General features: G+C 44.0%; 1 protein-coding gene across 1 annotated transcript in view; it reads right to left on the reverse strand.

The window, feature by feature from the left end:
- The window catches only part of snx9a (sorting nexin 9a), a 29323-nt gene that overhangs the window by 1063 nt on the left and 10760 nt on the right, over positions 1-17500 (reverse strand). The window contains exons 4-11 of the mRNA XM_080525168.1: positions 12668-12785; positions 10728-10858; positions 10334-10437; positions 6389-6492; positions 6001-6078; positions 3779-3855; positions 2885-2974; positions 2436-2550 (exon numbers count right to left, since the gene is read on the reverse strand). Coding sequence (XP_080381294.1) covers positions 2436-2550; positions 2885-2974; positions 3779-3855; positions 6001-6078; positions 6389-6492; positions 10334-10437; positions 10728-10858; positions 12668-12785 — 817 coding nt within the window. The remainder of the gene's footprint in view (positions 1-2435; positions 2551-2884; positions 2975-3778; positions 3856-6000; positions 6079-6388; positions 6493-10333; positions 10438-10727; positions 10859-12667; positions 12786-17500) is intronic.

Below are 17500 nucleotides of genomic sequence, written 5' to 3' on the forward strand. Positions count from 1 at the left end.
TTACCCTGTAGAGAGTAGTTCATGGTGTGTGTGTGTGTGTGTGTGTGTGTGTGTGTGTGTGTGTGTGTGTTACCCTGTAGAGCAGGGATCGGCAATAGGCGGCCCGTGGGCCATTGCTGGCCCATCACCAATAATATTTGGCCCAGCAGATTATTTTGAGAATCCACTTCTTTTTTTCTTTTTTACAATATCGGACCGACATTCCCACATATAGCGGCTATACTGTCCGAATAGAGAATCTACCACCACCTAAAGAATGCTTATTGTACTTTTATCCATGTTGAGAGTGAATGACACAGGGACAGACAATCAGGCAGCGAGGTGCACCGTCTCGTGGTGCCGCTTAATATTATAGTCTTTGCAAGCAGCCACAACTTCATTACAGATAAGACACATCGGCTTTGCATTAATGAAACCAGGTAGGATGAACGCATAGTTCTCTGTCCATTCCGCTTTAAATGCCCTGTTTTCACCGTCAACCTGCCTCTTTAGACCTTTGGATGACATTTTTATTTTTCTCTTGCTAGCTAGCAGGTTAAATGTGTAGCTAACTTCTCACTCAAGTAGGGTACAATATTGCCAATCCAATAATAATGTGACGTTGTACGTCTGGGAGGAGCGGGGAATAATTATCAGAATAAAAGTATGTTAAACAATTATTAGAATAAGTTAGGCTCCGCTACATCGTCAGTCCACACATTTATTATTCAAAAATATGGAAAGGGAAAAAAAAACTCCTCGTTTACAGTTACGTTTATTACGCCACCTATACAGCTTGTTTACAGTTATCTTGATCAATTCTCTGCATCTCCCACAAATGCATGTCTTATAAGTAGGGTTGGGTACCGAAAATCGGTACCGGTAGGTACCGGTTACTTTACATTCGGTATGTACCCGTACCGAATCGCAAAGGAGATTTCGGTACCTCATTTCGGTACTTTACTGGTGACTCGTGACGTCACATCGGCTGTTAAATTTCCACTCAGTGAAAGCAGCGAGTACGGAAGGATAACGAGAAGGTTGCTAATAGCAACTTCCGCTAGCGGGTTGGCATAACGCGACGCTCGACTTATGGGTGCGTTCCGTAAACTCGTTCTGGAATTCTGATCACCACTCGTGGAATGCCTTCTGTCCAATCAAATGACTTGCTCCCCTTATGACGTCGGGCCCAGTGTGCGCTGCGACGCTCTCAGAGCGAGTTTACGAACGCAAGCCTTTGATTGGACAGTGCACTCCAGGATTCGACGCGTCTGTTGATGACGTAGTGCGGGTGTGTGGCTGCGTCTCTGCCAGGTGGACAACATGATCGGGGATCTCCTGATATTCGGGTACTGTGTCAGATCATGTATATATCATGTAGATATATCCTTATCCTACTACTGTGTCTGAAAAATCGTCATGTCATCATGGACCAGAGAGGGGGAGGGGAGTAGTAGTAGCTGAGCGGCAACAGAGTTTGGATTTTGACGAGGTGGAGGGCTCCAGTTCATCAGAGTTATATTTCCTCTTGGTCTTCTTGGTTCCGGGGGCTATGCAGGCCTCTTCACTAGATCCCTTTTCTAAGAATATTCTGATGTCCTTGAGGGGCTGCCGAACAAGTGTGTACTCGTATTCGACATCAGTACCAACGATAGGCACCCCCAGCTTAATGGAGTCCCCAAGGCTCAGGAGTTTTATTTTCATTTATTTTAATTTGAGTGTATATTTAACTAATATATATTGTGCCTCAGCAATACAAAAGTGAAAAGCTGTTTAATGTTGTCGACCGTATATATATATATATATATATATATACAGTATATATATATGTCATTTAAAAAAATCAAAAGTACCGAATTAAGTACCGTTTTGGTACCGGTACCGTTTTGAAAGTATCGGTTAGGTACCGGTACCGGATAAAACCCAAACGGTACCCAACCCTACTTATAAGGCGGTCCGTCGCGGAGTTCCAGTAACATTTGTGACGATCGGATGATCAAAATGACTTTTCTTTTGAAACACGGAACTACGTTTCAATTTGAGAATCACAACACAAACTCGCTAGTCAAGCCAGAATAGCAACGCAATGGATTGGGTGAGTAATCCCCACTGCTACCTAGTTAACTACAACACTACTTCACATTGTTAGCAGGCTCACAAAACAAGCTGTGTTAGTTGACTAGCGATGTGTCATTGATTTACAACAACGCGGAAATGTATTCACATTTTTCGAAAGATAAGTCAAAGCATTCGAACGTGTCACATTTCATTTTTTAACAATCAATTACTTAAATTAGCCTTTGATTATATTTTGGCACGCCATCTGGTGGCTCAAAATTTTGGGCCCGAGGCCAAACCTAATTGCCGACCCCTGCTGTAGAGAGTAGTTCATGGTGTGTGTGTGTGTGTGTGTGTGTGTGTGTGTGTGTGTGTGTGTGTGTGTGTGTGTGTGTTACCCTGTAGAGAGTAGCTCATGGTGCTGAGGCGTCTGGTCATGGTCAGTTTGTCCTGAGAAGAAATCTTTCCTGCTGCCACCATCTTGTCTCCTTCCCTCACCTTCTCTATAGCTGCCTGACACACACACACACACACACACACACACACACACACACACACACACACACACAGAGACACACACACACACACACACACACACACACACACACACACACAGACACACACACACAGAGAGAGAGAGAGAGACACACACACACACACACACACACACACAATGGGTGATGGTTGTTATTGATAAAGTAATAGTATTAAACTGTCACAGTACAACAGCATGTCTGTATGGTCAGGGGTCATGGGTCAGGGACAGGGGTCAGGGTTATGGACAGGGGTCAGGGTTAGGATCAGGGTCAGGGGTCAGGGTTAGGATCAGGGTCAGGGGTCAGGGTACCTTGTGGACAGCGAGGGTGTCGGGGAAACATCCCAGCAGACCTTTATACTCGTTGTTCATCTCCATCAGGAAGTGAAGATCCTTCTGAGGCTGAGAACAACAGAGAGATAACATCGCATTTTAGAGACTCTACACTGGCTTTCTGTTAAGTTCAGAATAGATTTCAAGATCCTTCTGCTTGTTTCTAAAGCTCTCACTGGCACAGCACCAGAATATGTTCATGTTCAGGTCTTTTGCTAGCATATCAGCCCAATAGAGCTCTCAGGTCTTCTGCTAGCATATCAGCCCAATAGAGCTCTCAGGTCTTCTGCTAGCATATCAGCCCAATAGAGCTCTCAGGTCTTCTGCTAGCATATCAGCCCAATAGAGCTCTCAGGTCTTCTGATAGCATATTAGCCCAATAGAGCTCTCAGGTCTTCTGATGCTGGTTTTCTCTGTGTACCACATGTACAAAAGAAGAGATTTGGTGAGGCTGCATTCTCATTTTATGCTCCAGATTGTGTCTCACTGCCAGTTTACATTAGGGATGCAACCTCAGCAAATATGTTCAAGTCAAGACTAAAAACCCATCTTTTTAACATTGCCTTTAAATTACTAAATAATTAAATGATGATTATATAATGATTGGAGCACTTTGAGCTGCAATGTTTGCAGGAAAAGCGCTATACAAATAAAAGTTATTATTATTATTATCCTTACTAGTATTGTTATTATTATTATTATTATTATTATTATTATTATTATTATTATTATTGTTAGTATCATTGTTATTATTATTATTATTGTTGTTATTATTATTGTTATTATTATTACTATTGTTATTATTATTGCTATTATTATTATCATTATTACTATTGTTATTGTTATTATTATTATTGTAACTATTATTATTACCTGCTCTGCCACTATCAGGGCGATCTCCTCGTAGGTTTTCCCTGCGGCAGTGAGAGCGTCTGTCAGAGTGGCCTCCCCTGTAACACACACACACACACACACACACACACACACACACACACACACACACACACACACACTCACACACACACACACACACACACACACACACACACACACACACACACACACACACACTGTTAACCCTATAACACACACCCTAACCCTCTCCTGTAACACACACACATCATTTTAGAGACTCTACACTGGCTTCCTGTTAAGTTCAGAATAGATTTCAAGATCCTTCTGCTTGCTTCTAAAGCTCTCACTGGCACAGCACCAGAATATGTTCAGACCTTCTGCTAGCATATCAGCCCAATAGAGCTCTCAGGTCTTCTGATGCTGGTTTTCTCTGTGTACAAAAGAAGAGATTTAGTGAGCCTGCATTCTCATTTTATGCTCCAGATTGTGTCTCACTGCCAGTTTACATTAGGGATGCAACCTCAGCACATATGTTCAAGTCACATATGGTCCAGTGGTCTAGCACCAGTACCATGGCCTGGGGTGGTCCAGTGGTCTGGTACCAGTACCATGGCCTGGGGTGGTCCAGGGGTCTGGAACCATAGTAAGTAAGTAAGTAAGTAAGTTAGGGTCTAGCACCGTGGCCTGGGGTGGTCTAGGGGTCTGGTACCATGGCCTGGGGTGGTCCAGGGGTCTGGTACCATGGCCTGGGGTGGTACAGGGGTCTGGTACCATGGCCTGGGGTGGTCCTCGCCAATGCACAGTTCCTCAGTGTTTCAAAGACTCCATCATAATCCCTGTGCCAAAATCAACCAAGATCTCCGGCCTCAACGACTACAGGCCAATCGCTCTGACATCTGTGGCCATGAAGGCGTGTGAGCGCATCGTCCTCTCCTACCTAAAAACCAACACCACCCCTCTGATGGACATTTATCAATTTGCTTATCGTGCCAACAGATCTGTTGAGGATGCTGTCAATCTAGCCTTCCATCACACACTACTACATCTGGAGTCACCCAACACCTACGCCCGCATCCTATTCATTGACTTTAGCTCAGCCTTCAATACAATAGACCCGGTCAATCTCTTCAATAAACTGGTGGACATGAACATTGACCCCTGCATCTGCCACTGGATACGGAGCTTCCTGTGGAAAAGACGACAGAGTGTCAAGATGAACAGCCTTTCATCTCGACCCCTGACCCTCAGCACAGGCGCCCCCCAGGGCTGCGTCCTCTCACCCTGGCTCTTCTCCCTCTACACCAACCACCTGATATCCCTCCACAGCTCAGTCACCATTCTGAAATATGCAGATGACACAACCATAATCGGACTCATAACAAATAATAATGAAGACCGTTATCGCGAGCAGATAGCCCAAGCAGTCACTTGCTGCCTCAACAACAACCTCCAGCTCAACTCATCAAAGACACAAGAACTCATCGTAGACTTCAGGCACAGCCCCCCCCCCAAAAAAAAACATCAACATCTTTGGAGAACCCATAACCATAACAGACTCTTTCAAATTCCTTGGCACTCACATCAGTAACTCCCTCAAATGGAACACTAACACAGACTTCATCACCAAAAAAGCCCACCAACGACTATTCTTTCTCAGACAGCTCAAAAAACTCAAAGTGCGGCATGCGAGTGCGGTGACCCAGAGCAGACCGCCGACCACATAATCACCATCTGCCCCTTATATAGACCACCCTCAGAAGCCAGCCTCTTCGACCTAGAACCATAGATGCGGGCATGGCTACGCGACACCGAGTTGGACCTCTGACGTTACACGAAAGAAGAAGAAGAACTGTTGCCCTCTGGACGGCGCTACCGATCCCTGGCCACCAAAACATCCCGTTTCAAAAACAGTTTTTTCCCCTCTGCTATAAGGACTCTCAACACCTGACTCACTGCACTAACCCTGCCAGACGTACTGCACTTTATACATTGTAAATATGTTCTTGTCTTGTGGTTATGTGTGTACATGTCCATGTGATAGTTATGTGCAATGTGTGTATGTTTTTTTGACACTGCTGTATTGAGCTTTCCACCTGTACCGAAAACAAATTCCACCGACCTAGGTCGTGTGGTCATTAAACGATTCATTCATTCATTCATTCATTCATTCCAGGGGTCTAGCACCATGGCCTGGGGTGGTACAGGGGTCTGGTACCATGGTGGAGTGAGAGGTCCGGTACCTTCATATCCGCTGGTGTTGAACACAGCTGACAGGTTCTGGAAGCCCTTCCCAATCCTCTCATACTCCTTTGGCAAAGCTGCAACACAAGAACACACATCACATGACCTCACCTCACCTCACCTCATCTCACCTCATCTCATCTCACCTCTCCTCTCCTCTCCTCTCCTCTCCTCTCCTCACCTCACATGTCCTCTCCTCTCCTCTCCTCTCCTCTCCTCTCCTCTCCTCTCCTCACCTCACATGACCTCTCCTCTCCTCTCCTCTCCTCTCCTCTCCTCACCTCACATGACCTCTCCTCTCCTCACCTCTCCTCTCCTCTCCTCACCTCTCCTCACCTCACCTCACATCACATTCAAATACACTCAAACATTTTCAAATGTACTCACGTCCTGTGCAGCGTTTCCAGTGCACCTGTCCCACGTTCAGAAGGGCTTTGACTCCATCGTCCATCGTCTTAGTGAACCTGCTAAACATCTCACACTTCTGCTCCCTACACACACACACACCACACACACACACACACACACACACACACACACCACACGCACGCATGCATGCACACAAACAGACAGTTTGGTCAGGAAAAAACCTGGGGCCGTATTACAGAATAGATCCTATCTTAAGTCCTAAGTTAGATCCTATCTTAAGTCCTAAGTTAAGATAGGACAGTAGGAGATAGGATTAGTCTGGTATTACAGAAGCAAATCCTGACTAACTTTGGGAATCCTATCTTATTGACTTCATCCTATCTTATCTCATCCTAAATATTAATTCCAACGTTGGTTATCAACGTTTATGTCTGTTATCTAGCAACCAATGGTACTTCCATCTCGCTCAGCTCCTTTGTAAGTATTGTTGTAACGTTCCTATATTGTAAACAATAATATCTTGTCTTATAATTATCTTAGAATGGGTCAGAAACAACAACGGGCAATACACTTCAAGACTTTATTATTATTATTATTATTATTATTATTATTATTATTATTATTATTATTCAAACTTCCTAAACATTTGATACATATTATGTCTGTGTACATTAACAACTGTAGTTGTCATCACAAGTTAGAAAATGGGTTTGAAATGTAAATGACCAACTGTCACTCCTCCTTGAACAACAGCAACAGAATTCTGTGACACCTGCAGCCTTACTCCACCACCTGGGTGAGATGTGACACCTGCAGCCTTACTCCACCACCTGGGTGTGATGTGACACCTGCAGCTCCACCACCTGGGTGTGATGTCTGACAGTTAGGACAGCCTAACGGTTATCCTAAAGTTAGGTGACTTTATTTAAGATTTTGTGAAGTTAGGAAGCTTGTGTAGTACACTTTTCCTATCCCAAGTTAGGATAGGAACATTGACTTAGGAACTGTGATCTGTAATGGCTTTTTGGTCCTAATCCTAATTACCATGTGTAGGAGCCATTTTAGTCCTACATGTTATTTATGTTAATCTTCTCATATTAATTTTGAATTATTGATTCATGATATTGATTGCTTTAATTTAATTATGATAATATTTGCTTCTAAGCCTATATTCCCTATTTTATGTTATTTAGATTGTTTCTTATGGTCATTCCCCCCTGGTGGTTGGGATGAATGAATATTGGGGATATAAGGGAACAGGAAGGGGATTGTTAATTGGGAGCAAACAAAGTTTCAACGACAGTTTTTGTGGACAGTTCGGACAGTTCAAGACAACTCGGTCGTGAACAGTAATTGACAGTTTGATAGTTTTGTGGACAGCTATAGACTTTGCTGACAGGATCGTTAATGATGGACTATGCTGATGGAGATATTTATTTTGAGTAAATAAAAGAACGTGTTTATTTTTATACACGCTTCACTCTGCCTTTTTTGGAAACTGTTTGTTGGAACCTACGACTCACCCAATGTAGAGTCTATTTGGATTATTAAGAAGCCTCTGCACCAGGCGTCGGCAATTAAGTTTGGCCTTGGGCCCAAACAATTTTGAGCCACTAGATGGCAGGCCCGAACGTAATCAAAGGCTAATTTAAGTAATTGATTGTTAAAAAATGTGACACGTTCTAATGCTTTGACTTTTCTTTCGAAAAATGTACACATCGCTAGTCAACTAACACAGCTTGTTTTGTGAGCCTGCTAACAATGTAAAGTAGTCTTATAGTTAACTAGGTAGCAGTCCAATCCATTGCATTGCAGTAGTTTGGCTTGACTAGCGAGTTTGTGTTGTGATTCTCAACAACGTTGAAACGTAGTTTCACCCTTTTCCATATTTTTGAATAATAAATGTGTGGACTGACGATGTATCGCAGCCTAACTTATTCTAATAATTATTTAACATACTTTTATTCTGAATGATTCCCCCCTCCTCCCAGACAAGGTCACATTATTTATTATTGGATTGGATGTTTGCGTGCTGGGTGAAGTTAGCTAAACATTTAACCTGCTAGCTAGCAAGAGAAATATAATGTCACTCTCCAAAGGTCTAAAGAGGAAAGTTGACGGTGAAAACAGGGCATTTAAAGAGGAATGGACAGTGAACTATACGTTCATCCTACCTGGTTTCATCAATGCAAAGCCGTTGTGAGACTCACATTTTACGTGCTCACAATGTTCCCTTTCTATACATGCGAGTCGTCCTTTTCGTCAATGAATGTGATAAAGACGCACGAGAGGAATCGATTGATGCATAAAAAAAACTGCCTGCGGATTAAAGTGACGTCCATATCACCAGATATCAAGCAAATAGTGACCGATGGGAGATGCCACTTTTCACATTAAGTGAGTACCAAGCCTGTCGTTATTGTATTTAATAACCTAATTGTATTTTGTATATTTTGAATGAATGGCTTATGGCTCATTGTAATTATTATCCCTAATAGGGGGTCAGCGCGCATGCGCAAACCACGGAGGCGCGCTCGTGTTTCAAAACGTGCATGAAGTCTAGCGCCTATGAACTGCATAATAGCATAGCGCTTATGACTTAACGCAGCCGGTTCTTAAAGGGAATGGCACCTGGCACGCTGATTGGGTTGATTGAGAAGACGCCCAAAACACACCCATGACTAATTTCTGGGCTTAGCGCCGGGTCTTAGGCGCCCACTACCGCACGCATAATAGCAAAGTGGCCTTGACCACGCCTCCACGTCTTAAGTTTAGATCTACCGCCTCGTCTTATTGCTTAAGACTTATGAAGTGCATAATAGGGCCCTATAGGCGCTATATGTGGGACTGTCGGTCCGATATTGTAAAAAAAAATTGGATTCTCAAAATAATCTGCTGGCCAAATATTATTGGTGATGGGCCAGCAATGGCCCACGGGCCGCCTATTGCCGACCCCTGCTCTACACCATGGTTACCAAACAGTTAAGATAGGATATGCAGTTTAGGACGTTTCTGTAATACATCCCCTGATGTGCTTCTAGGTGTAGTTAGTTATAGTGTGTGTGTGTGTGTGTGTGTGTGTGTGTGTGTGTGGTGTGTGTGTGTGTGTGTGTGTGTGTGGTGTGTGTGTGTGTGTGGTGTGTGTGTGTGGTGTGTGTGTGTGGTGTGTGTGTGGTGTGTGTGTCTGTGTCTGTGGTGTGTGTGTGTGTGTGTGTGTGTGTGTGTGTGTGTGTGTGTGTGTGTGTGTGATGTGTGTGTGTGTGTGTGTGGTGGTGTGTTGTGGTGTGTGTGCGTGTGCGTGTGCATGTGCGTGTGTGTGTGTGTGTGTGTGTGTAATAGTAATTGTAATTGTCAACGAAAATCACAGAGAGGTGCTTATTCTAGAAGTTGGCTGCACCTTTGACCATAGCCTAGAGGAAGCCTTTTCAACCAAAATCTTGAAATACCAACAGCTGGAGCAGGCCATATCACAACTGGGTTACAGATGTCAACTTTTAGTTTTCATATTTGGCAGCCTGGGCCATGTTCATAAGTCTGTTGTTAGAGGCCTTCAAATGGCTGGTCTACCTAAGAGAAGGGCCAAACAGTTAGCAAAATATTGCTCAGTATCCGCTGTTATTGGTAGCCGCTCAATATGGAGAAGGCGGTGCTTCCTGTACCCATGAGCTGGATACTGTCTGTTTTACAGTATTGATACTGGATCTGTCAACCCACTGGTATCATCTGGTGTGAATAACATCCTGTGTGTGGCAGAACTGGTTGTTGGCTCAGCACTACTGTAACAGATTGTTTCCATGATATCAAAATGCACTGTTAATATTTATGTCCTTTAGAATTGTACATGTATGTGGACATAAATAAAGCATTTAAAATGTGTGTGTGTGGTGTGTGTCTGTGTGTCTGTGTGTGTGTGGTGTGTGGTGTGTGGTGTGTGGTGTGTGGTGTGTGGTGTGTGTGTCGTACACGTCTCCAGGGTCCAGGTCCGGGGCGTCGGGGTCGACGGAGGAGAAGATCATCACCCCGACGCTCTCATCCCTCTCCGCTGCCCTCTTCCCCTGCTTCCACTCCTACACACACACACACACACACACACACACACACACACACACACACACACACACACACACCACACACACACACACACCACACACCACACACCACACACCACACACACACACACACACACGCACACACACACACAGTTATTCAACACAAACACAAAACTTAAAAATGCACAAAACATCCCTCACTGTTCCTCCACCCCTCCCCCCCTCGCCCCCCCCCCCCCCCCAGGGGTCAGGGTCAGGGTTAAAGGTCAGGTTTAGAAGTCAGGGTTAAAGGTCAGGGTTAGGGTCACCTTCTCGTCTCTGTACGTGAGGAAGAGCTGAAACACGTCGCTGCCGCTGACCACCGGGTGGCGACACATGCGGCTCACCCAGCCCTGCAGACGCTCCATACGCAACCGGATGAACTCGTCCTCGAACCGCCCTGCAGGTACACACATAATAACACTAACACACTCACACATCACAATAACACACTCATCCACCACAACAACACACTCATCCACCACAACAACACACTCATCACAATAACACTCATCCACCACAACAACACACTCATCACAATAACACTCATCCATCACAATAACACACTCATCACAATAACACACTCATCCATCACAATAACACACTCATCACAATAACACTCATCCATTACAATAACACACTCATCACAATAACCCACACACATCACAATAACACACTCATCCATCACAACAACACACTCATCCACCACAATAACACGCACACACATCACAATAACACACTCATCCATCACAATAACACACTCATCCACCACAATAACACACTCATCCACCACAATAACACACACACATCACAATAACACACTCATCCATCACAATAACACACTCATCCATCACAACAACACACTCATCCATCACAATAACACACTCATCCATCACAATAACACACTAATCCATCACAACAACACACTCATCCACCACAATAACACACACAAACACACACACATCACAACAACACACTCATCCCAATAACACACTCATCCATCACAATAACACACTCATCACAATAACACACTCATCCATCACAACAACACACTCATCCACCACAATAACACACACATCACAATAACACACTCATCCATCACAATAACACACTCATCAATCACAACAACACACTCATCCATCACAATAACACACTCATCACAACAACACACTCATCCATCACAATAACACTCATCCATCACAATAACACACTCATCCATCACAATAACACACTCCTCCATCACAATAACACACTCATCCACCACAATAACACACACATCACAATAACACACTCATCCATCACAACAACACACTCATCCACCACAATAACACACTCATCCATCACAATAACACACTCATCCACCACAATAACACACTCATCCATCACAACAACACACTCATCCACCACAATAACACACTCATCCATCACAACAACACACTCATCCATCACAATAACACACTCATCACAACAACACACTCATCCATCACAACAACACACTCATCCATCACAATAACACACTCATCCATCACAACAACACACTCATCCATCACAATAACACACTCATCCATCACAACAACACACTCATCCATCACAATAACACACTCATCACAACAACACACTCATCCATCACAATAACACACTCCTCCATCACAATAACACACTCATCCATCACAATAACACACACATCACAACAACACACTCATCCATCACAACAACACACTCATCCATCACAATAACACACTCATCCACCCCTGTTAGCTAGTTTAACTTAGCTAGTTTAACTTAGCTAGTTTAAGAGTGAGTTAGCTAGTTTAACTTAGCTAGTTTAAGAGTGAGTTAGCTAGTTTAACTTAGCTAGTTTAAAAGTGTGTTAGCTGGTTTAAATTAGCTAGTTTAACGTAGCTAGTTTAAGAGTGTGTTAGCTAGTTTAATGTAGCTAGTTTAAGAGTGTGTTAGCTAGTTTCACTTAGCCAGTTTAATTTAGCTAGTTTAAAAGTGTGTTAGCTAGTTTAACTTAGCTAGTTTAAAAGTGTGTTAGCTAGTTTAATTTAGCTAGTTTAAGAGTGTGTTCGGGAGTGTATGGTTTGTTCTTCGGACCAAGAAACCAATCAAAGTGACGAAGGGGCGGAATAAACAAACATGTCACAACAAGATGGAGGCCACACTGTGTAATGTGTAGTGTGTGTGTGTGTGTGTGTGTGTGTCTGACCTGTGACCTGCTTGTCGGGGAGGTTGGGGATCGGGATGGCTGAACCAAACTTCTCCAGCAGCCGCTCGTACAGCCAATCAAAATGCTTGTATCTGTGATTGACAGGTCGGCTTGTTGTCTACAACAACAACAACATCAACAACAACATCATCAACATCATCATCATCAACAACAACAACAACAACATCAACATCAACATCAACATCAACAACAACAGAGATCAGAGAACTACTATGAAAACAAAACAAACAAAGTGTGTGTGTGTGTGACTCATGGTGGGCGTGACCTGGTACTCTATGTAGTTTTTCAGGTGTGTGTGTGTGTGTGTGTGACTCACGGTGGGCGTGACCTGGGGGGTACGTTGAATTGTATATTCGTGATTAAAATAAAAGCCGCGTTCAGGCAACTTGTGATTGGGATTCAAGCCTGAAGTGATTCCTTGAATGAGAATCAGCCTTGTGTCATCAGTGTTCTAGAATCAGCCTAGTGTCATCAGTGTTCTAGAATCAGCCTTGTGTCATCAGTGTTCTAGAATCAGCCTTGTATCATCAGTGTTCTAGAATCAGACTTGTGTCATCAGTGTTCTAGAGTCAGCCTTGTGTCATCAGTGTTCTAGAATCAGCCTTGTGTCATCAGTATTCCCCACATCAGTGTACACTCTAGCCTATTGGTTTTTGGGGGATGGAATGTTGATGGCAGTTTACAGAGTCACGTTTACTTGGACATATCACACCATTTAACAAACCTCTGGATTTCAGAATAATAGTCATTTAGGTCACTGTCCTTTTTGATTAAAGCAAGGATGGCAGTGTCATCCGAACATTTTATGATGCGGTTGCTAGGGTAGGTGCTTCTGCACTCGTTTGTGTATAAAGTAAAGAGCACAGGGGAACTGACTATACCCTGTGGAGCACCAGTGCTTATGGTTCTGGGTTCCGAAAGAGTGCCATTAACACTGACCCGCTGTGTGCGGTTAGTTAAAAAGGAGTGATACCATTTTATAATGAGGGGGGGGACATTAAGCCCATTTAACTTCTCAATTAAAAGGTGCGGCTGTATCGTGTTAAAAGCAGAACTGAAATCAACAAATAGGAGTCGGACATAGTAGGTAGGGTCCTCTAAGTGCTTAGATATGAAGTGCACCATGGCTGAGGTTGCATCATCTGTGCCTGTGTTACATCTATACGCAAACTGAAAAGGATCCAGAGAGCATTTTTTACTTTACATATAATGAATTTTTCAAAACATTTCATTACAACAGATGTCAAAGCGACTGGTCGCAGGTCATTATTTTCCTTGCAGCTAGCCTTCTTAGGAACAGGAATAATGATAGCGTCTTTCCAGATGGACGGAACAGTGTGAGAGTCCAGAGACTTCTGGAAGATAGGACACCAGGCCTCAGCCAGCTCCTCACTGCAGGACTTTAGCATGAGCCCAGAGATGCCATCCGGTCCAGAGGACTTTCTAGGGCGGGTGTTAGCGAACAGTCTCTGTACCTCGCGCTGCTCAATGGTGATACTTGCTTCCAACTCAGGCAGCGCCTGAAGAGCCACTGTTTGCTCCATCGAGAAGTCGGCAGTCTCAAACCTGGCATAAAAATTGTTAAGTTCATTGGCTTTTTCACCCTCGTTTAGGACACTAAGGCACCTTTTAGCTGGGGCCATGTTAGTCATATGTTTCATGGAGTCCCATAGTTTTTTAGTGTTCATAGAAGAGCAGTGGGATTCAAATGTCTCTTTCTGTTTCCTCTTGGCCCCCCTTAATTTGTGATTCAGTTCTTTTTGGATGTTCCTCATGGCCAAGAGATCCTTATTCCTGAATGCAATTCTCTTCTGAACTATGCACTTTTTGATTTCCTTCGTGATATGGGATTTGTTGTTAGGGTACACAGTTATAGATTTCAGGGGTAACACGTTATCTCTGCAAAACTTTATATAATCTGTAATAGTGTCAGTAGCCTCTTCAAGGTCCAGATCGTGAAAGAGGTCCCAGTCGGTACAGGAAAAGCAGCCTTTTAGGGTTTCAATGCCATCATCATTCCAGACATGAACTGTTTTAACTTGGGGTTTGCTACTTTTAAGCAGAGATTTATACGTGGGAATTAGCTGGACAACATTGTGGTCGGAGTTACCTAACGGGGGTTTAGCCCTGGCAGTGTAGGCGTCCTTAACATTGCCATAGCATTTATCAAGGATTCGTTCACCTCGCGTGTTACACTTAACATACTGCGTGAATCCAGGCAGCGCAGACTCAAGCTTACAGTGATTAAAGTTCTTAAATGTTCTTCACCTCCAATCCTGGGAACACCTGCCTCCACACCTTCTCTGCCGCAGGCTCCTTCACTCTGCTCTCCAACAGTGCCCAGTAGCACTCCTTCACCTTAACAGCTGAGAAGTCCCGCACTGTTTCCCCTTTCCCTAGTCTTAACCTAGGTAACTCTGTTTGCTCCTTCCCTCTTAACTCCCTATCTAACCTACTCTAATCTAATCTCTCCATTCTGAGAAAATGCGCCGTGACAGATTATTCCTACTTCCTTCTGATTACTGAATTTATATTGTAGAAAATGATTGTACTTCATGCATTTAGAGTGAGACAGGATATGTTCATGCAAGGTGCCTTTCAGGAAGTAGTGGAGATCGTCCATCTAGCCTATTGGTTTTTGGGGGATGGAATGTTGATGGCAGTTTACAGAGTCACGTTTACTTGGAGAAAACCTTCAGCCAACGTGGGGCTCAAACCCACGACCCTGAGATTATGAGTCTCATGCTCTACCGACTGAGCTAGCCGGGTCACTTGCTCATCTTCAGAGCTTCCGTGACACCAAGGATTAGGAGTCTAAGATGCAGAGGCTCCTGTGGCGCAATCGGTTAGCGCGCGGTACTTATACAACAGTATGCAGCAGAGCAATGCCGAGGTTGTGAGTTCGAGCCTCACCTGGAGCACAGCTTTTGGGTTAATCTCTCCATTCTGAGAAAATGCGCCGTGACAGATTATTCCTACTTCCTTCCTTTTACTGAACTTATATTGTAGAAAATGATTGTACTTCATGCATTTAGAGTGAGACAGGAAAGAGTGAGACAGGATATGTTCATGCAAGGTGCCTTTCAGGAAGTAGTGGAGATCGTGCATCTAGCCCAGGGGTGCCCAATACGTCGATCGCGATCGACCGGTCGATCGCAAAGGTAGTATGGGTAGATCGCATGGCATTGGGAAAAAAAAAAAAAAAAAAAAAAAAAAAAACGAAAACGAAAACGAAAAAAAAAGTTCGCCTATCATCCATCCTCACTATGGCTTTTGCCACTTGATTGACGTACAGGTAAGCCAGTCTGAGATCTGATCTTTTCACCTACACCTAACACACGGTTCACCACGCATGCGCAGTCAACAGCACCAACTACAAAATACAAAATACCGGCGAGACTAATTACCTAGTTAGCCTTCCAATTTCTACTATTTACTATATAATACTAAATAAAGGCTATACAAATGAGTGGGGAAGCTGGACCAAGTAAGAAACCAATAACGTATAACTTCCATCCAGAATGGGAGGAGGACTTTTTTACACGATGTGATATTGGAAATGCGTCTGTCTGATCAGCAAATCTACGATGGCTATTTCGAAGAAGGGAAATGTGGCAAAAGAGCGAAAACGTACGGCTGCAACAATAGCTTCTTATCGCGTCAGTCACGTTCTTGTTAAACACAAGAAGTCATTCAAAGACGGCGAAATTGTGAAAAAAGTTTCTCGAGGCTGCAGATTGCCTTTTCGATGACAGATCAACAGTGGCTGATGACACCTTGCAACCAGCTCCTACAGCCCTGACTATTAGAAACTAGCTGCCTCCTCCCAGTGCCAGGTCTCCCACTAAGGTAGAGAAATGCATTTATTTCCTCCTTTCAAACTAGGGAACTACCTGTTTTGTATCTGGTTTACTTTTCTGTTTGTTGGATCAGTAGTTGGCTATGGTACTGCAGACTGGCTGTCAGTGTGTGAGTGAGAGAAAGTGAGTGTGTGTGTGTGTGTGTGTGTGCGTGTGTGTGTGTGTGTGCGTGTGTGTGTGTGTGTGTGTGTGTGTGTGTGTGTGTGTGTGTGTGTGTGTGTAAGAGAGTGAGAGAGAGAGAGGGAGAGAGAGGGAGGGTTTGTGCTATGGCTCCCTATGCAGACTGGCAAATGTGTGTGTGTGTGTGTGTGTGTGTGTGTGTGTGTGTGTGTTTGTAGTACGTGCATGTACGTTTGCGATGTTGAAACTAGACTGGTAGATCTTGTCAGACTGGCTACTTGAAAAGTAGATCTTGGTTCCAAAAAGTGTGAGCACCCCTGATCGAGCCTATTGGTTTTTGGGGGATGGAATGTTGATGGCAGTTTACAGAGTCACGTTTACTTGGAGAAAACCTTCGCCCAACGTGGGGCTCGAACCCACGACCCTGAGATTAAGAGTCTCATGCTCTACCGACTGAGCTAGCCGGGCCACTTGCTCTTCTTCAGAGCTTCCGTGACACCAAGGATTAGGAGTCTAAGATGCAGAGGCTCCTGTGGCGCAATCGGTTAGCGCGCGGTACTTATACAACAGTATGCAGCAGAGCAATGCCGAGGTTGTGAGTTCGAGCCTCACCTGGAGCACAGCTTCTGGGTTAATCTCTCCATTCTGAGAAAATGCGCCGTGACAGATTATTCCTACTTCCTTCTGATTACTGAATTTATATTGTAGAAAATGATTGTACTTCATGCATTTAGAGTGAGACAGGATAGAGTGAGACAGGATATGTTCATGCAAGGTGTCTTTCAGGAAGTAGTGGAGATCGTGCATCTAGCCTATTGGTTTTTGGGGGATG

The sequence above is a fragment of the Nansenia antarctica genome (genome assembly GCF_963989245.1).
Source record: "Nansenia antarctica genome assembly, chromosome: 3".
NCBI lineage: Eukaryota > Metazoa > Chordata > Actinopteri > Argentiniformes > Microstomatidae > Nansenia > Nansenia antarctica.